A 23,563-nucleotide genomic window follows, 5' to 3' on the forward strand; every position below is an offset into this window, starting at 1 on the left:
AGAGCCACTGCCAGTCAGTATAGACAATATAGAGCTAGATGGACCAATGATTTGGCTCAGTATAAGGCAACTTTCTATGTTCCTGTGTTGGGGCCTGAGAAAAAAGTAGCTGAGGAAAAATGGGGGGGAAGGCAAACAAGCTTGCAGCTTACATAAAACAATCATTTTGGGTTTGTTTTTTGCAATACGCTCCAATGATATTGGAAATATTGGTGTAAACTCATATTTATTGAATCTAAGTGGACATGGCAGCCTGAGTCACAGCAAACTACAGCAAGTGACTACAGTAGGGCCCTGCTTTTTGGCGTTCCGCTAATACGGTGCGAGCCCCGTCCTCCACCAGCTTCTCCTCCTCTGAGAGTGGCGGCGTGATCAGCTGTAGCGCACAATCAGCTGTAGGGCGGGGAGCTTCAGGGGCCAAGCATGTCAGCTGGAGCGCAGCTGCTGGAAGCCTGCTGCTGTGCCAGCATGATCAGCTGTAGCATGCTCCAGCTGGAGCACAGGGATCTCCAGCCGCTGCACTCCAGTTTACAGCACTTGGCCCCTGAAGCTCCCCGTGCTCCAGCTGATCAATCAGGTGTAGCGTGGGGAGCTCCAGCTGCCGTGCTCCAGCTGACACCTCTTGGCCCCCGAAGTTCCCACGCTACAGCTGATCGAGCGCTATAGCTGACTGATTAGCTATAGTACGGGAGCTCCAGCTGCCACGCTCCAGCTGACAGCGCTTGGTCCCTGAAGCTCCCCACTCTACAGCTGTAGTGTGCTACAGCTGATCGCAGCAGCAGGCTTCGCTCACTTGCTCTCTTTCTGGATGGGCTATGTTCAGCTTTTCAGCGGGGATCCGGAACCTAATCTGCCATATGAGTGGGGCCCTATTGTATATGTTATGTAGCAAAGATGACTGCCCACTGTATCAAAGTATGAATGGATACATTCTACCTACGCAGAAAAGCAAAAGGAGTCCATGCACTCAGCTACAAACCTTTATGGATCTGCCAAATTTGTGTTTAAAATGTCCATCTTATGTAACAGCCTTATTCAAGGGTATTTTGCTTGGCATCAGAAAGGCATTTTCCCCAGAAGAAAATGAAAGCTTTGCAGCAGCAGAAATAATTATTACTTTTGAGTGCCCACTTATAAAGGCTTTTAAAAGCTCCTTGGACTGGAATCCTCAAAGCGAAAGCATTCAAAGTACATAGCCATTTGGAGTGGGATGATGGGAAGTCTGAAATCTGAAAGGTTGCACATAGTTTTTTCCATCAAAATTTTCTCAGCTGCTCCACTCTTAAAAAGTCACACCTGAAGGTTAGGGGGCCTTCCAGAGTAACAGATGTGGTGCAAAAAGCTGCAGCTGAAATGGAACTGTTGACACCCCCAATGCATGCATAGAAGCATCTTAATCACACACAATGGGTTCTTTGTGGCTTTTGATAGTAGGCTCCATAAAATAATCCACTGCAAAGCCTCAACAGCTTCAATGGCGTTTAACTGGCTTGGAAAGGTCAATTTAATGGGCTTCAAGAAGTCAATTTCAGAAAGCAGTAGCATGTTTTTTTCAATGCTTTAAATTGGAATAGAACGTTAGGATAGAGGAATTACCACCTGAACACTGTCTTGCTGCTTTTGCTGATCAGCCCCATGTTGAGCCTCTGAGAATAGCAGGGACCCTGCTGGATTAAGAGGCTTGCTCCCAACACTGTAATTGCAAGGACGTTTTACTGTGTCCGGACTGGCTAGTGGTGTAAAGCTGTTCCTTCTCATCCTTATAGGGGTTTGGCTCTTTGGAAGGTTATTCTGATTGAAAATGGAGCATATTATATGGAATGAGAAACTGAATCACAGAATCTTAAATCACAGTAAATACACCACTGAGTATTGCTGATTCCATGCATATATTTGCCACTGATATTCATAACTCTGCTTGACATGGTGTACTCTCTTGTGATGAAGGAGTAAGGGCACACTTCTCTTTTCCTCTAGGTACTTCTCACAAGTGCAAGAAAGAGGGTGTGTGCCCAGTCCTCCACCACAGGAAAGGGCTCAGCGGCTGAAATGGTGCTCCTGCCTAGAAGTTTCTGTAACAGTCAAGAATAATGAGAATGTCAGAATGCATGATCTAGGAAAAATAACCATGCAGTGTTATAGTCAGTAATGGTTCAGCCCCAAGTGCCCTTGGAGAAAACTGATTTATCTAGACTCATTTCAGTATGGGTTCTGATTTTGGGACCAAATTGGCTTTGGTTGCCCTGATGACCTCTATCAGCAGGGCTGGCTCCAGGCATGCAGGGGCCCTTGGGCATCAGCTTGCCCTGCCCCCCCGGTGGGTGGGTGGGTGTACACGTGCATGCATGTCCCCCACGGCCCCCTACCTAGTCTTTACCATTGCCCTTAATGAAGATGGCGGCCGCGGTTTCCCCAAGGGGAATGAAGCCTCCGCCACCATCTTTGTTGATGGCACATGTGCGTGCTACACGCGCACATCTCTGCCATCAACTTAGATGGCGGCAGCAGCTTCAGTACCTTAGGGAAGCTGCGGCCGCCATCTTCATTAAGGGCAATGCTAAAAAGCCGGCTGACAGGTAAGTGTGGGGCATGGGGGGGCACGGATCACGGAAGGGGAGCGGAGGGCCCCTCAGGGGCTCCTGTAGCTCTGGGGCCCTCGGGCCAGTGCCCAACCTGGCCACCCTTTAGAACCGGCCCTGTCTATCAGACGAGGAACAGGTAGAATGCAACCCTGTTATTCTTGCTCAATCACTTAGCTAGCTTTTGATATCATTGAGCATAACATTCTTCTGGAATGGATCTGATTTGGGAATTGGTTCCATTCCTACTTACAAGACTAGTTTCAGAGACTGCCAGTGGGTGACTATATCTCTACTATGCAATGGAATGTTGCAATGTACCATCTGTTCCTCAAGGCTGTTTAGCATTTATATGAAGCCATTGGGAGTAATCATTAAGAGATTTGGAGCATGGTGTTATCAATCTGCTGATGGCACCCAGCTCTAATTCTCTGTTACATCTCAGTCGGATGAGGCCATGCAAGTCTAGAACCAGTACCTGCATGCAGTGGCGGATTGGATGTGGGCCAGTAAGCTGAACTGAGTTCCAACAAGAGAGAAGTTCTGTGGATGGGTCGGGTTTTTTTTCCAATTAATTTTTATTCAAATTTTCAAAACCAAAACAATACAAAAAGAAAAAACACAAATTAATAACTAATACAATAAAAAAAGAAAAAAAAACTATTGACTTCCGATTTGTCGTAGTTCAGCTATAAGTCTATAATATATAACAAGCCTGTCTCTTAATAGATTATAAAATCACCTTCCTCCAGCGGTTATCTTAGTTGGTATCAAATCTCATTAACATCATATCATTTTATTCTTCCACAAAAAGTCAAAGAGAAGTTTCCAATCCTTGAGATATATGTCCATCAATTTTTTTCTAGATAGACATGTCAATTAATCCAACTCATCAAGTCTACTAAGTCCAATAATTTCAAATCGCTCTTCTTCCATTATCCGTATTGGTTTCATCTTCCATCTTCCATCTTTACGCACCCAATAATCTTGCTGTCATAGTCATATAATAAGAGTCTGATAGGAATTTCCTTTATCACAGATATTTCCTTGCCATCAATTCCGAACGTATCACTGTATTGTTGCAAAGCCGCATCTCTGTTCCTCTTTTTTACAGAATACACTAGCACATCTCTTGAAGGTTTTTCCATTGACACAAAACGGGGATTAGTTCTGTAAACTTTCTCCATTTCAAGTTCCATCAAATCCTTCCAGTCCAGGAATTTTTTCAAACCGATAATATCATTATCTCCAATCTCTTCATCAATTCCTTCAGGGACAGCGCTGAGTTCCAAACCGTAATATTTGTCTCCAGGATCCATCACAGCCAGGAAATCCAAATCTTTTTCCAAGTCCATATTTAATCCAATCTCCATAGTTTGAACCTTGCCTTTAATTTTTCTTTCATCCTTTTTTGGTTTTCCAGATCTATCTTTATTCTCCTTTCTCATAGAATCCTGAATTTCTTTCAGCTCCTGTCTCATTTTGCCAAATTCAATTTTCAACGCTTGTCTGTTATTTCTCAGTTCTTGTTTTGTTAGCTTAATCCCATTCATTATTTTCTGAAACATATCTAAAGATAAAGTCCCTTCTTGTACATCCATGGTCTCAACCATCTTCTTAATTGTCATTCTTAAAACCAAAGGAACAAAACTCCTTCAATTTTCAATGTCCCAAGCAAAGAACAGTTTATTTCTTTATCCAGTTACAAAGGAGTTAATCTTTCAAACCAACTGACGTCACACTCTAGACAGCACGGACTTCCTTATCTCTTATATGTCCAGAAGTGCAAAAACAGCTTTAGTTCACAGCATCCAAATAACTAGTAGCAGAAAGAATGAGCAGATTCGTCAAAAAAAGAAAAAAAAGTAGACCGGAAAAAATAGTCCCAGACATATATTACTCAAAAGTCTTATAAATTAAAAAAAAAAAATTCTCTTCCAATTAGAAACCCCTCATCCGTTTGTAATCTTTATAATGCTGATTTCCATGCCAGCTTTTTGCAATAAAAAAAGATAGGCTATTTTTATTTTCTTCCCCTTAGTTCCGTGAATAAAAGAGAAGGCTATGACTCACCCAGGGTTTCTTAATTGCTGGTTCTTTGACAAATCTCTTTAGCTGTATAGATAACAAAATAATGAGCGTAGACAGGAGAATGCTTGCCTGTTAATCCGTTTTTCGTTGAAGAAAAAAAAACGGCTCACTTAATCAGCTGAGCTAGCTAGAAATCCTAGCTCCATCCGAGCTGCTGGAAGACCTTCTTTCACAGACAATTCTAATGAATTCCAGTCTCCAACAAACACAACAAAGCTGTGTGGGAAATCTCTACGTTTCTTCCTTATCCGGAAGAAATTATCCCCAGTCAAAAAGCCCTTCTGACTGGTTTTAAAACTGAAAAAGTTTCATCCAAGACGGGAGCCCGTCTCAGAGGCAGCACAGGCGGAGCGATCCTCCTGGGAAGTCGTGGATGGGTGGTTTTGAGGTCTGAGGATTGAGATGTCTGTCAACTCTACACAGGGTTGCACTTACCCCAAAAGGAGCAGGTGCAATAGTCTGGGTGTGCTCCTAAATTCATATTTGTCACTGGAGACCCAGATGACTAGGAATGCATTTTTTTCCAGCTAGGATAGCCTTGCTACTGCGATTCATACATTGGTAACCTCAAGATTAGATTACTGTAATGCGCTCTATGTGGAGCTCTCCTTAGGGCTGCTTTAGAAGTTGCAGCTGGGATACTGACTGGGGCATCCTATTGTGCACATTGTACCATTCTAAAAGGAGCTGCAGTGGCTGCCAATAAGCTAGCAGGCCAGGTTTAGGTTTTGACCTACATAGCCCTAAACAACTTGGGAACAAAAGGAGAGATGCTCCAGCATAATGGATTGTTAAAGCTCAACGGGTTTTGGAGAACTCGCCCTTGACAGGTGTCCTGCCCGAAGCTGAAGGACTCAGTCTCAGTCATGTCTAGTTTTTTCTCTTTTTATTAAAGTTATATAGTATAGTATGGACTGCCTTCAAGTCGATTCTGACTTATGGCGACCCTATGAGTAGGGTTTTCATAGTAAGCAGTATTCAGAGGGGGTTTACGACTGCCTCCCTCTGAGGCTGAGAGGCAGTGACTGGCCCAAGGTCACCCAGTGAGCTTCATGGCTGTGTGGAGATTCGAACCCTGGTCTCCCAGGTTGTAGTCAAACATTCTAACCACTACACCACACTGGCTCTATTAAAGTTATAGATATATCAAAAGAAGTGTGCCTCATTAATCTAACTATGCTTTTTAGAAACTTTGACTCTGAACTAACTCTAAGCATGTCTTCGCAGCTGTAAGACATTGACTCAGCACTGAGTCCCCCCCCCAAGATCCCTTAAGCAGGCTTGGGTCTCTCATGCAAACACAGGCTCCTTCTCAACTCAGTATGTTGAATTTCCCACTTCTTGCGCCTCTGAGCGCAGGGTGCAGGGGGTTTGATCTCAGCTTCCAACTCCGATGGAGGAGGGCTGCTAACTGATAGTTCAGGTGGGGGAAGCGGGGCAACGCTCAGTTGGGGAATGTCTGGTGTGCAAGGTCGCAGCTCTGGTGGCTACGGGTGAGCGGAGGGTGCTAAACTGTCCAAGTCAGGGGCTGAGTTGCCCTGAGTGGTCACCCCACTATTTACCCCCTCCCCAAGTTGGCAGTCATCCTTGGATTCTCCCTTGTCCATCCGCCACCTCCCTGCTTGGCTCACGACATAATCCCCCCCCCATGCTGATGTCTCCCCCATGCTGGGGGCTTGGGCTTGTCTGGGTAAGCTTCATGGAATTCTCTCACCAAATCTGGCGTGTGGACATCCATTTCCACTTCCCAGAATCTTTCCTCCAGTCTAAACCCCCTGAAATTGGTATTTGGTGGCTGAAATTGGCAAAGAATGGAGTCTGTCAAGTGGATGTGTGCACTGAATTGTTGCAAGCAAATTCTGCTAGAGGCAGTAAGGACACCAAGTTGTCCTGCTAGAAGTTCACATAGCAGTGGTGGTACTGCTCCAGGGCTGCATTCACCTTCTCCATTTGTCCATCTGTCTGGGGTGGTGCACAGATGACATTCTCAACTTGCTGTGTAACAGCTTCCACAAGGCGTCCCAGAACAGCACCGTGAACTGGGTCCCCCAATCCGATACCAAACTAGTGGGGAGTCTGTGCAGCTGGAAAGCGTGTTGACGGGCAGCTGGGTGGTCTCTCTTGCAGATGGCAGGGCAGCACAGGGAATGACGTGAGCCATTTTACTAATGGAGTCCATGACAACCAAAACTGTCTTGTTCCCCTGAGAGGCAGGTAGGTCTCTAATGAAGTCCAGAGTCACCATTCACCATGGCCCTTTGGGCATGGGAAGTGGCTCCAGCAACCCAGCTGGCTGCCCATGGGTGTGTTTAGTTCTCATGCATGTGGGACAGGACTATACATAACTTTCCATGTAATGCTTGACCCTTGGCCACTAGAAGTCCCGTGTGACTGCCTGTAAAGTTTTGAACACCCCAAAATGTCCTGCAGTTGGGGAGTTGTGGCATTGTTGGAGGCTTGAATTTCCCCTGGAGGCACATAAAGGACTTCATAGTGGTAGAGCATTCCCCCCTCTGTAAGAAGCCTGATGTGTTGTCCTGAGAGGGCTGCTCCAATTCTCGCACCCTCTCCTGAGTGTAAAGGTTTTACTCTGTGCACAGCGTAATTTCTCAAACCATGGATCTGGACAGCCAGCTGCAACCATTTTCTCTAGTGGAGTAATGAAATGTAATGGGGACGAAGATTAGTCTTCTCTATACTCTGGCTTGTGGGGTATGGCATGAGCCCAGCAGTTCTGTGCCTGTGGAATGTAATTAATGCAGAAGAGGAACCTAGCAAAGAACTGAGCTCACTGCACTAGCCACCTGTTCAGCTCGTGGGCCGTCTGGAGGCCATCTAAGCTCCGGTGGTCAGTGCGGACTTCCACTTCATGCTGAGCTCCCTCCAGGAGGTGCTGCCAGGTCTCAAGTGCATCTCGGATGGTGAGTAACTCCTTCTCCCAGATGGTGTATTTTGTTTCTGCACTAGTTAGCTTTCGAGAGAAATCAGCGCAGAGTTGTAACACCCCTCCTTTTTGGTCTGGTTGTAATAACACCATTCCAATGGCCACATCCAACACGCCAGTCTCCACCACATAAGGGCATTGGGGGTCTGCATGCTGGAGTATTGGCTCGGAGAAAAACAGCAGTTTTAAATCCTTGAACACTTGTTGGGCCGCTTCGGTCCAACGGAAGGGGCCTGGTCCCTTTAAGCAGTCAATAAGCTGGGCTGTCAAGTTAGAAAAGGCTGCGATGAAATGTCAATAATAGTTAGCAAACCCCAGGAACAGCTGCAGGTCCTTCTTGGTTTTTCGGGGGGTGCCAAGAGAGCATGCAGCAAACCTTCCCAGGATCCATTTCAACTCCTGTGGCAATGATACGGTAGACCAGTAAGTCCAGGGTGGTCAAGTCAAAGCGACACTTCTCCAGCTTGACACACAGGTGAGGCTCTCTCAGTCTCTGCAGCATTGCCCGCACATGCGACTCATGCTGATCTGGGGAGTCAGACTAAATAAGGATGTCATCTAGATAAACAATCATAAAGCTGTTCAGGTAGTCCCGAAAGAGGTCATTCATGAAATTTTGGAAGACAGCTGGGGTGTTCAATAGTCCGAATGGCATGATCAGCTATTCAAAGTAGCCATACTGGGTCTTGAAGGCAGTTTTCTACTCAACCCCCTCTTTGATTCTGACAAGGTTGTATGCTCCGCGTAGGTCTAGCTTGATGTAGATCTTGGCTGTCCACAAACGCTCCAACATTTCATTAATTAAAGGCAGGGGGTAACTGTTGGGGGTGATGATCTTCTTAAGCTCTCTGTAATCATGACAAGGGAGCAGCTCTTAGCTTTTCTTCTTGACAAACAGTAGCGGGAGCCTGGCAGGTGACTTTGATGGCTGAATGAACCCCCTCTGCAAGCTGGTGTCCAGGAACTGCCTCAGTGCCACCAACTTTGGCTCAGACAGGGAATAAATGTGCCCTGAGGGGATGCAGGCCCTTGGGATCTAATCTGTGACACAGCCATAAGGATGGTGGGGGGCAGCTGATTGGCTTCTTTTTTGTCAAAAATGTCACAGCAGTCTTTATATTTGTTGGGCAAGGTAGCCTCCTCAAGTGAGGATGTGGCTGTCAGCGTCGCTGTAATGGCTGTCTCTGGGGGCTGGCAATGTCGTTCACAGTATTCTGATTGAAAGGTCACCATAACCTTTTACCACGAGATGACAGGATCATGCCTGGCCAGCCAGGTCATTCCCAGTACCACTGGGAATCCGGGCAAATCAGCTAGATAGAAAGCCAGCCTTTCCATGTGTCCAGGTATCTCCACCCTCAATTCCGCTGTGGCCAAAGGCCATCAATCTATTGTTTCCACTGACAAAGGTGACTCTAGCTTGGTGATTGGCATTGGTCAGGTCCATAAACTTAGTGGAAGCACCCAAATCCACCATAGCTACACATGCGACTTCTTGCCCTGTAGGCAAATCTAAGCAGTCTGGCAAGTGTAAAGCGGACTTTGTCGGGAGAGGCTTAGTTTGAGGTTGCTGCCTTACAGTCGATCCCAGCTCATGGACCCTTACAAGAGGTGGGATTTGTAGTTATCCTGCACCGGAGCCTTTTCCGACTTAGAGGGGCAGGACTTGGCCAGGTGCCCCGCCTTCCTGCAATACAGGCACAGCCCCTCCTTCTGATGATTCTCCTTCTCCACTTCTATCAGACGTGGCAGCACCCCCCCATCTGCATGGATTCCACTACTGGTGGCATCGAGGTTCCCACACTGGAGGGTTGCAGGTGCAGGGGAGTGGTAAGGGAGACAAGGATCAAGCCGTCTCAGCTTTGCGTTCCTAGCAACAACCTTCAAGGTGGCTGTCTATCTGCATGCACAGATAGACAGGCTCTGGCAAACTGCTCGGCTGCGGGGCTCGCGCCCACTCATCCAGGACCTCTGCGCTGAGCCCACTGTGGTACAAATACATTAAACCAAAGTAATTAAAGTCTGTTTCCTGGACAAGGATACGAAAGGTGTTAATGTAAGTCCCAACTGAGTTTTTTCCCTGCCGCAAGTTTCCCAGTTGGCAGGACACGTTTTCTCTCTGCTGGGGGTCTCAAAAGATTTTGGCCATGGCGCTGACAAAGGCGGTATACCGAGAGAAGACAGGGTCGTTTTGAAGCAACAACAGGGTGACCCACTGGGCAGCTTCTTCCTCCAAGAGACTGATGATGAACGCCACCTTCACATCATCATCAGGAAATTCTGACAGCCGTACTCGTATATACAGTTCACACTGGGCTATGTATATGAAGAATTTCTCTACTTTCCCTCCATAGCAGGAGGGCATTCCCACTGGAGACTTGATTCGAGGTGCCAGCACAGGCAGAACAGTTCCCTGTGCTTGCTGCATGGAGATTGTCTGGGTCACTAGTTGAGACATTAGGAGGCACACGGTCAGATTCTCAGTTTGTAGAGACTGGGTTTCGATTTGAAGGGTCTGAACTTTAGTTATCAGGGTTTCCATGGCTCTTTGTAGGTCCTCCCCGGCTCCGCCGCTCACTTCCATTCCTTCTGTCATGGGGGCATCACACAGAGGAAGTTGTGGCTGAGTCAAACTGTCCTGTCCAAAGCGGAAGGAGTCCGTCTCAGTCCCGTCTGAGGTTTTTTAAATCTTTTTATTAAAGTTATAGATCAAAAGCAGTGCACCTCATTAACCTAGCTATGCTTTCTAGGAACTTTGACTCTGAACTAACTCTGACTAAACATGTCTTCGCAGCTCTAAGACACTGATTCAGCACTGAGTCCCCCCTCTGAGTTCCCTTAAGTAGGCTTGGATTTCACGCGCACACGCAGGCTCCTCCTCAACTCAGTCTGTTGAAGTTCCTGCTTCTCGCACCTCCGAGCCTGGGGCGAAGGCGGTTTGATCTCAGCTTCCCACTCCCATGGAGGAGGGCTGCTAACTGACAATTCAGGTGGGGGAAGCGCTCGGCTGGGGAATGTCTGGAGCGCAAGGTTGAGGCTCTGGCAGCAGCACTGCTGCTGCTGCAGAAGGGTCAGGAACGGAGGATGCTGAACTATCCAGGTCAGGGGCTGAGTTGCCCTGAGTGGTCATCCCGCTATCTGTCCCCTGCCCAAGTTCCCAGTCCAAGTCCTCACCTTCAGATTCTCCCTCGTTTATCCTCCCCCTCCCTGCTTGGCTCATGACATCAGGAGACGAAGTTGGAGGTTTATCATAAATATGTTATGTCATATACATTATGTGTTTTTTTTTATTGTGATTAGTACATTACTATGATTTACCGCATTAGTATGCAGTTTTTGTAAGAGAAACTGTTCAGTTTACAGTTTTAAGCGATACTGGATATGTTTTTGACTTGTTTTGTCTAGTGTAATGATGTTGTCCTTAAGCTATCATAAGTTTTTAAATTCTGCTTTGTCTTTAGCTCCTGATGAAGGAGAGTATTCAGAAACATGTTGAGCTCATTGCCAGTAGCACTGGAGTGCCTCCTTTTTATTTCCTTATCTTGATGCTTCTCCCCTTTTTGTCTAAACAATTTGGGACCAGCTTACCTAAAGGAGTAGCTTTTCCCATATCAACTGCCTAGTCATTAAGATAATTGGATGAGACTCCCTGGTCACGTTGTGACCTGCAGAGACTTGTTTTATCAATGGAGAGTCTTTTAAGTAATGGCACCCTCTCTATGGAACATGGCATGGAGAAGTGGATAGAGAAAAGTTTTTTCTCTCTCTCCTGTAACACTAGAACTCATGGACTTCCAGTGAAGCGGAATGTTGGAAGATTCAGGTCAGGATAAGGCTATCAATGGCTAACAAGCCATCATGGCTATGATCTGCCTCCAGTCAGAGGCAGCATACTTCTGAACACCAGTTGCTGGAAAGTGCAGGAAAGGAGACTGCTCTTGCACTCAGGTCCTGCTTGTGGGCTTCCCATAAGCATCTGGTTGGCCACTGTGAGAACAGGATGCAGGACTAGATGAGCCATTGGGCTGATCCAGCAGGCTCTTATGTTCTCAACCACCTCTGAATTACAGCAAGTACCTACACTGATGCAATTCTAGCACCTGCTGAAAACCCATGTATTTTCTGAGGCCTTTGCTGGCCTAATACCAGGCTTTTTTTTTTTTTTTAAAAGGTCAACCTGGCAGTTGACATTTTATTCTGGATTGTAATTTTATTGTATTTCTGTTTTTTGTACACTGCTTTGTTATTGCATATGAAAGGCAATATTAAGATTTTAATAAATAATCAAAATAAACCTAAATAAAGACATTAGACAAAAAAGGGGGGAGACAAATGAGTGTGTAGAATACTACATAGGGGGAAAATGCTTTAGTATCACTATGACAGATTAAATATTAATTGCTGTGTACTCAAGGTCTCTGCATGCAGAAAGTAATTCTCCCTCACGGATCATATGACTTCAGCTATTTTTCTTACATAAGCTGTTTGACCTGTGTCATTGGAGCAGCCTGATTTTCAGGAACTACTTTTTGTTATAGCAGTCTAAGTGAAGATTTTGTAGATGCAGCACCCTGTGATACACAAGTGAAGTCCACCTCCTTCACAGTTACTTAGCATACAGGTTCCTGGGTGTAGGGTTGGGCCAACACAAGCCTTTTTGGGCTGTATTTAGAGCTCCTGTGATGGCTCATAAACAACCTTCATGAATCCTTTTCCTGCTCCGAGAAGGCACAGCAGTGTAATGGAAGAACTGGCAGGAAATTATAAGAACATAAGAAGAGCCTGCTGGATCAGGCCAGTGGCCCATCTAGTCCAGCATCCTGTTCTCACAGTGGCCAACCAGGTGCCTGGGGGAAGCCCGCAAGCAGGACCCGAGTGCAAGAACACTCTCCCCTCCTGAGGCTTCCGGCAACTGGTTTTCAGAAGCATGCTGCCTCTGACTAGGGTGGCAGAGCACAGCCATCATGGCTAGTAGCCATTGATAGCCCTGTCCTCCATGAATTTCTCTAATCTTTTAAAGCCATCCAAGCTGGTGGCCATTACCGCATCTTGTGGGAGCATGCAGTACTCTTCCTCACACTGGAACGACTCCACTTATTCCCATTGGCTGCTCTGTCAATGTAGTAACAATGTCACACTGTTCAGCTTTCATTGTTTTATTTTTCCTGAAGCTTTCTTGATGAGCCTAGAAATCTAGGATGACCTTATGTTTATACAAAAGTATTTGTTCACTATGTTTATATTGAACATATTGACCAGAGCATGGTCCGAAGGCACCTGTGACCACCATCTTGTTGAAGCAAAGGAAGTCGGGGCTGCTCAGTGCCTAGATGGGTGACCACCTAGGAACAACATACATACTACCTTTGGTTTCATGATGGAAGAAAGGAGGGACATAAAATGTAAATAATATTTAGGGCCAACTAGCCACACAACACTCTCATGGCTTTTGATCCTGGCTTAAAACTATTAAGTTTTTTTCAGTCCTAAAAAACATCCTAGTTAAATCCTGCAGTCCATATCTACTTTCGCCTTACCCTGGTCATACACATGCCTGCACAGATTGCAAAGCATATTTTGTCTTTTTAGTGTTTTCATCATTGTTTTCCTGTGAGTCCCAGAAAAACAACATATTTAATCATATGAAATCAGATAGGGTAAGGGAGGTGAGGATGGGGTGGGTAGAAAGCCTTCCTGCAGAGCACTTGGAGTCTAGTTTCGGGGCAACAGAAGAACAAAAAATATTTTTGTAATTCAAATGAACATTCTGACCATTTTTAATTCACAGTACAAACTGACAGAAACAACCAAAGACTGGAGTGGTTCACACTACAGTGCCCCCACCTAATATATTTAATAATGCCCTGGAATTTATTTCCTTGGAAAACAAAACCTTCAGATCAGCAAATGTATAGGATATATATTTTATGTGCTATTGTAGTATCAGCAGCATGCAGATTTTGCATATTCAAAGCATTTAATCATTCTGAAAACAATCAAATATTGCTTTAAGATTGTTAAGCGATATCTAATGCAATTCAGGTATTTCAGAGCTGAAACCAAAACGACTGACTGCACAAAATTGTTTAAATTGTCTTCAATTGTGAGTAAACCATTTTTAGCAGCCTGTGTTAGATCTGACTGTACACTAGCACTAAGCTTGCAGCAATTTCATTCTTTCTGAAAAGTAAACAAAAAATGGTGGCAGTGACCCACGGGCCCTAAGCTATATAAATGTAACACCACTTCCCCAAATAACTGCACTCTGTCTTACATATTGGTTGCTATTTTGGAACTTTGATGAAATGACAATGATTTTATCCTGCTTATAACTAACTGATATGCAGAGGTCACATTCCAGCTTTTTAATATAGTACAAGTCCGTACAATGTGTGCACAAGAATATTCACTAATCCAGTACTTTAGCAACATGTTGAAGAGTTAACAGGTCACCTTTTACATGATAACTGCTATATGGGTGAGCTGAGATTTTACTGCTCTCTCTCCTTCGTCAGATTTCCAATCAGGTTAGATAGACAGAGAAGGTAAAGGTTTCCAAGTGGTTATTTGCACAGGAAATATGTTACTACATAGTAAAGGGTTGCCTGTATTCATCTTATAGTTCACTCATCTAGAGATATCATAATTAGTTGCCAAGAGTAACAGCAGAAAACCATCCTTCACAAGGACACATCACTGAGTTCAGTGGAACATACTCCAGAGTGCATACAGGACTGAAGCCTGAACTATCCAAGTTTTGCTTCTGAATGAGACATCTTTGTATTTTACAAATCCAATAAAATGGACTATATCTGGAATGTTTATCTCCAATACAATTAACAGCACACTTTAAAGCCCTAAGACATGCAAAGAGAAGATTAGGGATTTAATGTCTGACTCTTTTTCAAGAAATGCTATCATGATAGGCAATTGTTTAAAAAATGCATAAAGGCAAAGAGATGAGTTATGCATCCTTAAAAAGTGTCTAAAGCATCCAAATATTTTTTTTAATATGAGAATTTGCATTGCATATTTGTTTCCGAATTCTAATCTGATAATTTATTCCATGACTTCTTTCGAAAAGCAAGCTACCACAAGAGGATAATGGTTTCTCAAACGATTATGGGAGGGCTGAGTGTACCAGAAAAATCTTAAGCCTCTTCTTGAGTGAAGCATAATAGGCTCCACTTGAATTAAACTAAGATTTCCATTGATTTCCAAGGGCTTTTTACCAAACCTTACATCGTGATCCTTACTTCAATGAAGCCAAACCACTTCTTAGGATTAAATAGTCAGAGTTAATGAGACTTGACAGCTTAAATCCAAGCACTTGAAATTAACACAATCATGAATCAAATTTTCAGTTCAGCAAGATATAAAACAATACACAGAAAGGACTAGTATATATTACATACTGTTGTGGATGGCTTGTCTCGGTGTGTGTTCACAGCTTCAACACTCAGGGAAATCATTTCCAATTTACAGCCTTCACAAATTTGAAAATGAAACATTTTAAAATCATGCATTATTACAGTGTTATTAGAGAGACAGTGAAAAACAATTTACACAACGGTGAAATAATAATCTTAGTCCCAAAAACGAAATCCAAAGGTGCTTCCAAAGAAGAGGCTCAGCTGTAATTACCCAAGTTTCCCCAAAACATTTCGTCTGGATTGTTTCTTATTCTGGCAAACATTTCAAAAGCAGGACAAGTAATGGGTACAATCCAGATAGTGCTCCTTGCACTGTTGCTACAGTGACTGTATCTGCTAACTGAATAAAAGGGGTGCTTTTTGCGACTTCTGGTTTCCCTCTGTAGCTCCCTGCATGCTACCTCCCACCTGTTTTAGAGGGTCCCCCAATGCTCCAGAGCAGATATTTGGGGTGCTGGGAGCTGCAGTGGGAAACTGGCAAAGATCATTTTTCTTACTCTTCTGTTAGTAAATGCCTCTTCTGGAACAAAAGCCCTTCTGTAAGCACAAAGGCACCAATTGAATATAACCCTATGTCTCCAAATTTACAGGGTAAGGAAAACATTTAGGGTTCTTAAATGACTTTCTCCTAGCTCTGTGAAACAGAACCTATCTGACCCCATGTCTTAAGCCAGTGTTCTAACCACTAGATCACTGCTTCCTCTTTCCCTTGTTTTCACCAACTGATACATGCCCACATAATTAAGTTAACCAATATTTACCATAAGCAACTGGTGTGAGCTTCAAGATGGTATGAAGAGGACACTTCAGATAGGGTAGCTCATCTATAAGAATACAAGAAAGAATTAAAGACTGCCAAGCATGGTCCAAAATGCAAAATGTACTTTATGCAACTGTCCTTGTTGTCTCAATTCAGAAAGAACTTAACTGCAAAGAATGAATGTACATACTCTCAAGAGTTATGCTCAGAGGACGTTGCAAACAGATGTACAAAATGTTGGAAATGAGGCAAGAGCAACTCCTGTTTGGGTTCTTTTGTTTGCATTCCAAAGGGAAGATAGAATCAGGGTCCTCCAGCTGGCTAGGCTTGCCTACCTTTACCTGTGCCTAACTTCCTTCTGTTGTAAACCGATATGCTCAAGGAAGCTTATCTGCCCCTCCTTCTTTGTCTTGTTCTTTGACTGTCTGAGGAGAGAGGAGACATCTTTGTCTTTGCTCTCTCTCCTGAGCCATGAGGACAATACCCAGGTCTGAGCATTGCACTTTCTACTTAGTTAGAACTAGGTATGCCTTTCCTATCTACTATGAATTTCCATGAATTCACTAACAGGCAAAAAACTTTGCAGTTTAAGAACATACCTATAGCCAACAGATATTTCTATCAAACTTTAAAAAGAAGGGAAATTGGGCAGCTGTACTGAATGCACCAGGGGAGCAGAAAACCTGACCTCGTCTCTGAGATATTGTACTTCCCTATAAATTTGTCAAAATACAAACACAATTTGGGTTGGTCTTTCACAGTCCAATCCACTTCCTGTGTAGCTTGGAAGAATTTGGTAACGTGCCTCTGAGCATATGGTGAGTGGTGGCAACACCTACAATCAGCCTAAACAACAGAAACAAAACATGTGTGCTGATCTTGTTTTAGCAGGGAGGAAGCAACAGTATTAAAACAGTTGATACAGTTCAGATAAGTCAAACTGTGTTGGCATTTTTACAAATTTGTAGGGCAGTTCAATATCTTAGAGAGGAGGTCTGGTCTTCTACTCCCCTGGTCCATTCACTATAGCTACCCAATTTCCCTGCTTTTTAAAGTTTGATAGAAATATCTGTTGGCTATAGGTACGTCCTTAAACTGCATTTTTTTTTGCCTATTAGTGCATTTCTCTGCTTTTTAATCCAGGAGGTAAGAAATGGGATCCTGTTCAAGTTTGCTGAGAATGGATTGATCATTTGCAGGCTTATTGAGTTCAGAGGAATTTACTCCTCTGCAATCATGCTTAGGATAGGTGAAACTGACAACAGTGGATGGAGGGGAGCAGGCAGGAGGAGGAGGGCAGGTTTGACCATTAGCATGTTTATTGAGTTCAATGGGATTTACTCCCATGCAATCATGCTTAGGATAGGTAAAACTGACCCTGGTGAGGGATGCCTGGAGTGGGCAGGGGAGGAGGAAGAAGGAAGAGGGAAGGAGAAGAAGAAAGGAGGAGGAAGGGAGAGAACAGGGGAAAGGTAGGTCTGATCATCTGCCTGCTTATTGAGGTCAGTGGGATTTACTCCCATGCAATCATGGCTAGGATAGGTAAAAATGACCATGGGGGAGGAGGAGGGGGAGAGTAGAGAGAAGGAGGAAGTGGGGGAGAGGGGAGCAGAAGGAGGGGGAGGGGGATGGGAAAGGCAGGAATTGGAAGGGGAGGGCTGGGGCAAAAGGGAGGTGATGAGAGGGAGGAGGAGGAGGGGAGGACAGGTTTGATCATTTGCATGTTTATTGAATTCAATGGGATTTACTCCAGTGCAATCATTCTTGAAAATGAAATGGACTGCCTTCAAGTCGATTAAGACTTATAGCAACCCTATGAATACGGTTTTCATGGTAAGCGGTATTCACAGGTGGTTTACCATTGGCTTCTTCTGAGGCTGAGAGGCAATGACTGGCCCAAGGTCACCCAGTGAGCTTCATGGCTGTGTGGGGATTCAAACCTTGGTCTCCCAGGTCGTAGTCCTAGGATAGGTAAAACTGACCATGGGTGATGAGGGGGAGGGGATAGGGGAGAGCACGGGATGGGGGAGGGAAGGGGCAAGAGGGAAGGGATAGGAGGGAGGAGGAGGGGACAGCAGGTTTGATCGTTTGCATGCTTTTTGAGTTCATTGGGATTTATTCCTGTACAATCCTGCTTAGGATAGGTGAAACTGAACTGGGGGAGGTGCAGGGATGGGAGGAGGAGGACAGGAAGGGGAGGGATTTAAACCAAATTTAAACCAAAGCTGTCCCTTGCCACATCCACACCAGACCTTTATTTCACTTTAGACAGTCATGGCTTCTCCCAAAGAATCCTGGGAAGTGTAGTTAGTGAAGGGTGATGAGAGTTGCTAGGAGATGCCCTGTTCCCCTCACATAGCTTCAATCAGAGTAGCTGACTGTTAAACCACTCTGACCACTGGAGCTCTGTCAGAGGAATAGGAGTCTCCTCTCAGCACCCTTCACAAACTACCTGTCCTGTCTGGAGCTGAGGAAAGCAGGCGCACATGATTCAGTAAGGTTTTCTCTTTTTAGTAAAGTTACAGTTACATCAAAAGCTTTTCAACTCATTCAACTAACTATACTTTCTAAGAACTATTCCCCTGACTAGTACTGACTAAAAAGCCTCTGGTTACAGATGTTGACTCAGCACCCCCTCCTTGTTAAGAAAGGGGCATGTCCTCATAAGCAACCTCTCACAGAGCTTCAGTCAGAGCGGCTGTCTGTTAAAACCACTCTGAACACTGGAACTCTGTCAGAGGAATAGGAGTCTCCTCTCAGCACCCTTCACAAAGTACACTGCCCAGGATTCTATGGGGGAAGCCGTGACTGTCTCAAGTGAATTAAAGTTCTGGTGTGGGTGTGGCCCCCCGATCAGGCAAGCCCAGCAACTGTGACTCTGGTTTTTAGAACACTGACAGTTGGTTCTTACTGAGCATGCCCAGCCTTATCATTGAATTCAATGCTAAATTTCTTAAATTAATTAAAAATCAGCCAGACATTTTTTTAAACTTTTAAACTGCAGAAGATGAAGGTCAGAGTATAGGATTACAGGTACTCTGTGAACATGGCTGACTGGCTGTATAATACAGTAGTTTTTCTTATTTTACTATGTCTTAAGTCTCAGTGATCTAAATGCAGGGTAAAAGCCTGCTTCTAAGGTAAATACACACATTGGCACACATGCAGCTCAGACCACTAAGAATCTCTGCATATACATATTCTAACACAAAAGGCAATTAACACCAATGTACTCCATCAGTCTATATGCAATTATGTCCAGTATACAGCATTTTTGCATTGCTTATGTATTGTTAAGCTAGTGTGGTGTAGTGGTTAGGGTGTTGGACTACAACCTGGGAGACCAGGGTTCGAATCCCCACACAGCCATGAAGCTCACTGGGTGACCTTGGGCCCATCACTGCCTCTCAGCGTCAGAGGAAGGCAATGGTAAACCCCCTCTGAATACCGCTTACCATGAAAACCCTATTCATAGGGTCGCCATAAGTCGGGATTGACTTAAAGGCAGTCCATTTCCATTTTATGTATTGTTATTCATTTATAAATTTAAAATTCTAAGTGCTATTCAGAAATTAATGCCACAAAACTCAACCCAGTTCCCAGCCAGGGGATTATAATATTGTGTACTACAGTTTTTTAAAATGTTATATAGTATGCAGATTTTCTAGTGTGTAGCATATGTATCAATCCAATGATACTAACAATACAATCCCACAGATGCTTATTCTATTAGTTTTAAGCACTGAATCAACGTTGAACAGCAGGAGTAATCACACTCTTGGGAAATAAGGGTCAAAGTACATGCAACACTAAATGCACCACTAACAACCAGGTCAGCTTCCCCCCCCCTACAAAATATTAATAGTAGGTGCAAACGGGAGCTTCCCTTCTGGGTCTAATACCAGGCACAGTGGAGCTATTTACAGCGGAACAGCAGTGAAGAGAACTGCACTTTGGATTTCATGATAAATCTCTTTCCCACACGTTGTGGTTCTGATGAAAATATTGTGTATGTGTGGGTGGAGTGGGGTGTTTGCATCAGTATGTTTTAATACTGATGTGGTTGCTAGTAATGTATTTGGGTCATGTATAGTTTGGGCCCAAGCTGTTCCAAACAATGGCATCCTTTGTTATAGGAACATACAACACACAGTTCAGTTTCTTACCTGCACTCTTATCAAGGAAATAGGCCAGCAAGCACCTCATAACTGCTTGGTGAGAAATAACTAGGACATTGCCCTGACGCTCCAGCTCCATGATCACAGGTTCCAAGCGTTGGACCAAATCTTGGTAAGACTAGAAAACAAAACAAAAAGTATTAGTCAGAAATAAAAGGAGTTCATCAGATTTCACAACCTCAGAAGTCACTGTTTCAAAGTGTTTGGAAATATTTTTTTAAAAGCCTTAGCTGAAGATTTTATTATTATAATTTTATCTATTATACTTATATCCTGGCTGTTCCTTTAGAAAACTCAAATCGATTAAATGGACCATCCTGACCATTCTAAGTGAAAATGCTGAATGTAGGCAAGTTACAAGAGGGTCAGCCAGAGTGAGAAGAAAATTCTAGTTTAAAGATCAGCAACTTTCTTCTCCATTATAAGAATAACGCCTGAAAAATCATTCACAGACCCTAGTAAACACAGACCTGGAAATTATATTAGAAATTTTTAAAAATCTAAATTGTACCCCAAAAAATCAACATTTTGATGATGGGGAAAAATACTACCTGCGTAACTCGCAATGAATTCAGATAAACATATTAAATAATTAAGGGGTGATAATTAAGGTCTGATAATGGGCCAGTTTGGACATCATGATAAACCATTATTTATCATGATGTGGGCCAGCTTCAGTGACTATTGGGCTCACATGCTCCCCTCACTTTCTCTAGCATAGCTGCAAGGAGGAGACTGGAAGGTTTTGCTTCCATTTTTCTTTCACTGCAGCTTATAGTTACATCCTGACCCAAAACTATATTTTTTAAACAAGCCAACTTCAGAAACCATGGTTGCTTGTTTCAAACAAGCTATAGTTAAGATTAACCCCAATTTGCTAGACTAGACAAAACAAGAAGCAGTTAATTAAACCAGAAACAAAACTTATGATTTCCTCCTCACAGCAGTTCTGGAAGAGGGGTGGGGAGCAGGGTTGCCAGGTCTCTGGTTTTCACCCAGAGACTCCAGTTATTTGGGATCTCCAGGAGAGTCACCTTAATCTCTGGACACTCTGCTTTCATTTTTTTAAAAAAAATTAAGTTTCTGGGTGGTCTGGATCAAGAGATATACACCAAAACGTCAGGCATCCTTGCACAACTTCTGTTAAATGAGCTCATAGCTGGCTGCTCTAACCCCACCCTTTCATGTTTGTAACCAATAAGTGAAGTCAGGGTTGTGATTGACAAGGCAGTAAGTAGCTAGACCCCATCTCAAGGCCAGAAAACAGTTGTTTTTTCTTGCTTATCTGAAAACCTCATAAACTGAGTTCAGTCTTTTTCTCTCTTGTATGCAGGAGACAAGTTTAAATTTTCCTGGGCTGTTGAAGATGGCATTGTTTTGAAAACCTTCCCATTATGAAGTTTTAATCCAATACTTGCTTTTCTGGGAGTAAAGCTGCAGTGCTAATTCCACATACACGGAGTAAACCCCATTGAATTCAACAGGATTTACCTTTGAGTAGACATGGTTAGGATTGTGCTGTAAATTAATGGGACTTTGGAGTGAACATAGCAAATAATTATCTTTGTGTTGTAAAGCTTTCTCTCCCCCTCCAATCCTATTTTTAAAGCAATTAGGCAGGGTTTACTTAGGTATCACTGCTTTTATTATGTAGGAAACTAATACTGATTTTATTGTTTTAAAAAAAATGTTCTTCAATGACCAACTGGTTTTGACAATAAACTATTATGTGGGGTGTATGTACTTTTACATCTCCTCTCTCTCTCCCTCTCTCTCTCTCTCTCTGTGTGTGTGGGGGGGAGAGTCTTTCCAACATCTCTGTGAGCTAGGGTTGCTGACTGGAAACCAAGGCATTCTGCACTAACTGCAGCCCCTGGGTCACGTTGTGCTGCATGGGTATTTCTGTGAACTTGGCTGACTGGCTGCCAGAAGTTTTTTTTAGTTTTCATTAGGAAACCTGACAGGTTGTGGGATGCTGAGTTTATTGCCTTATTCATAGGAATCTTGTTGTGGTTGTTATGGTATTGCATTTAGGACATCACCACTCTCTTTTCTTTTTCTCTTTGCATTTCATTTACCTCTGACATTACTCCCTTATATCCATAGAAGCAGCAACAATGGTTCCATGTGCTCAGCTCAACCCCCTTAAGCCCACTGATGATGCACCTTGTTGGTTGCATGATGGTTTGTTTCTTGCCCAACAGTGGTAAAAGAGAATTCACATATTGCGAAGTGTGGCTGCAGTTGTTCCCAAGCTGCTGCCTGTGAAGGTAGACCAAACTACGTGTGTTTTTTCTCTGTCAATTACTCCTCACTGGAATTGGGTTGGCTGTCAAAGTGAGTTTATAGCAGCTCACACAGTAGACAGAAAAGGGTACAGAATCTTCTTAACTCTTACTTATTTCTCAAAATTCTCTCTGCAGTGAAGGGTCAAGTATGTTAGGAAGTTTGGAGCAGCCACGTTAAAAGGCAGACAGGGGATTCCAGGCAGGGGGTTGCCAACCCTGCTTTGATATGGATATCTTTGCAGAGGACCCCTAGTCAAGCTTTATCAACAGCACAATCCTAACCATATCTACTCAGAAGTAAGTTCTGTTGAGTTCTACGGGGCTTAGTACCTTAATAAGTGTGCTTAGAATTGCAGCCTTCAGGGGCATCCGTCTTTACTTTGAGTGCTCCCATGTAACACCTCCACAACATTAGGCTCCTTTCTTCCTACAATGGCCTTCTGGTGACTGGCCTGGCCTGAGGGTACTTAAACCCTTCTTGCCAGAAGCAAGTAGGCTAGATTAAATGTTCCCTACCCAGGCTCCATCTTTTAGCTAAGATTCTATCTTAATTTCCAATCAGAGAAATGTTTTTGTTTGAACTGTATGCTCTAAGCAACTGTGATTGAAACTTAATGTATCATACTTGATGACATTACTCGGGCCTGCCCCTATAACATCACTCAGGCCTGCCCTTGAAATCTCAGGGTTTGGGATGTTTCTAACCTGGCAACCCTAGTGGGGAGTGCTTACTGTGGCTTGTTCCCATTATGAGATACAATGGCTGACCTTGGTATCTGAACCAGTTCAATGAGAGTTTCTATTGCAGTTTCATGTTTTACTATATTTAGCAGTTGTATTAGCTGTTGCTGTTGGTCAGTGCCTAACCCTTCAAACCAATATAAAATATTGCTTTTGACTTTATTAAGTAATGATAAAATCTGCATACCTCTCCTCCAGGGTAGCGATAAAGGTATTTATCTTGATCCCGAAGTGCAAATTCTTCTGGATATTTCCTCTGAATCTCCTCATAGGTCATTTCTTCACATACGCCCTAGAAAAATGCTACTTATTACAGAAGACTAAAAGAAAAAACTATCCTGGAATTTCTTGGTATGTATATCAACAGCTTTGCTTTGACTTACAAAAGTGAAAATAATTCAAACTGATGATAGAAGCTTATTCCCCCCCCTCCCAGAACATACAGGTTCCATTTGATGACATTACTTATAATTGCAATCCCATGTGCACTAACTTGGGAATAAGCATCATTGAACTTGCTGGGACTTCCTTAGGAATAAACATTATTTA

At 43.7% G+C, this 23,563-nt stretch overlaps 1 protein-coding gene across 18 annotated transcripts in view; it reads right to left on the reverse strand.

Annotated features, from left to right (window-relative positions):
• Positions 1 to 23,563, reverse strand: part of PFKFB2 (6-phosphofructo-2-kinase/fructose-2,6-biphosphatase 2) — an 87,337-nt gene that overhangs the window by 41,849 nt on the left and 21,925 nt on the right. For 11 of the 18 annotated variants that reach the window (XR_009763469.1, XM_061632081.1, XM_061632076.1 and 8 more), the window contains exons 11-14: positions 23,202 to 23,306; positions 19,974 to 20,103; positions 15,809 to 15,871; positions 15,030 to 15,100 (exon numbers count right to left, since the gene is read on the reverse strand). Coding sequence is in view for 16 of the 18 variants with exons in the window: in XM_061632081.1 (XP_061488065.1) it covers positions 15,030 to 15,100; positions 15,809 to 15,871; positions 19,974 to 20,103; positions 23,202 to 23,306 (369 nt within the window). In the remaining 2 variants the exon portion in view is untranslated. Of the gene's footprint in view, positions 1 to 1,599; positions 1,792 to 15,029; positions 15,101 to 15,808; positions 15,872 to 19,973; positions 20,104 to 23,201; positions 23,307 to 23,563 lie in introns of all 18 variants that reach the window. The other 7 variants (XR_009763468.1, XM_061632070.1, XM_061632065.1 and 4 more) reach the window with 1 other exon arrangement.

The sequence above is a fragment of the Rhineura floridana genome, chromosome 6, assembly GCF_030035675.1.
Source record: "Rhineura floridana isolate rRhiFlo1 chromosome 6, rRhiFlo1.hap2, whole genome shotgun sequence".
Taxonomy (NCBI): domain Eukaryota; kingdom Metazoa; phylum Chordata; class Lepidosauria; order Squamata; family Rhineuridae; genus Rhineura; species Rhineura floridana.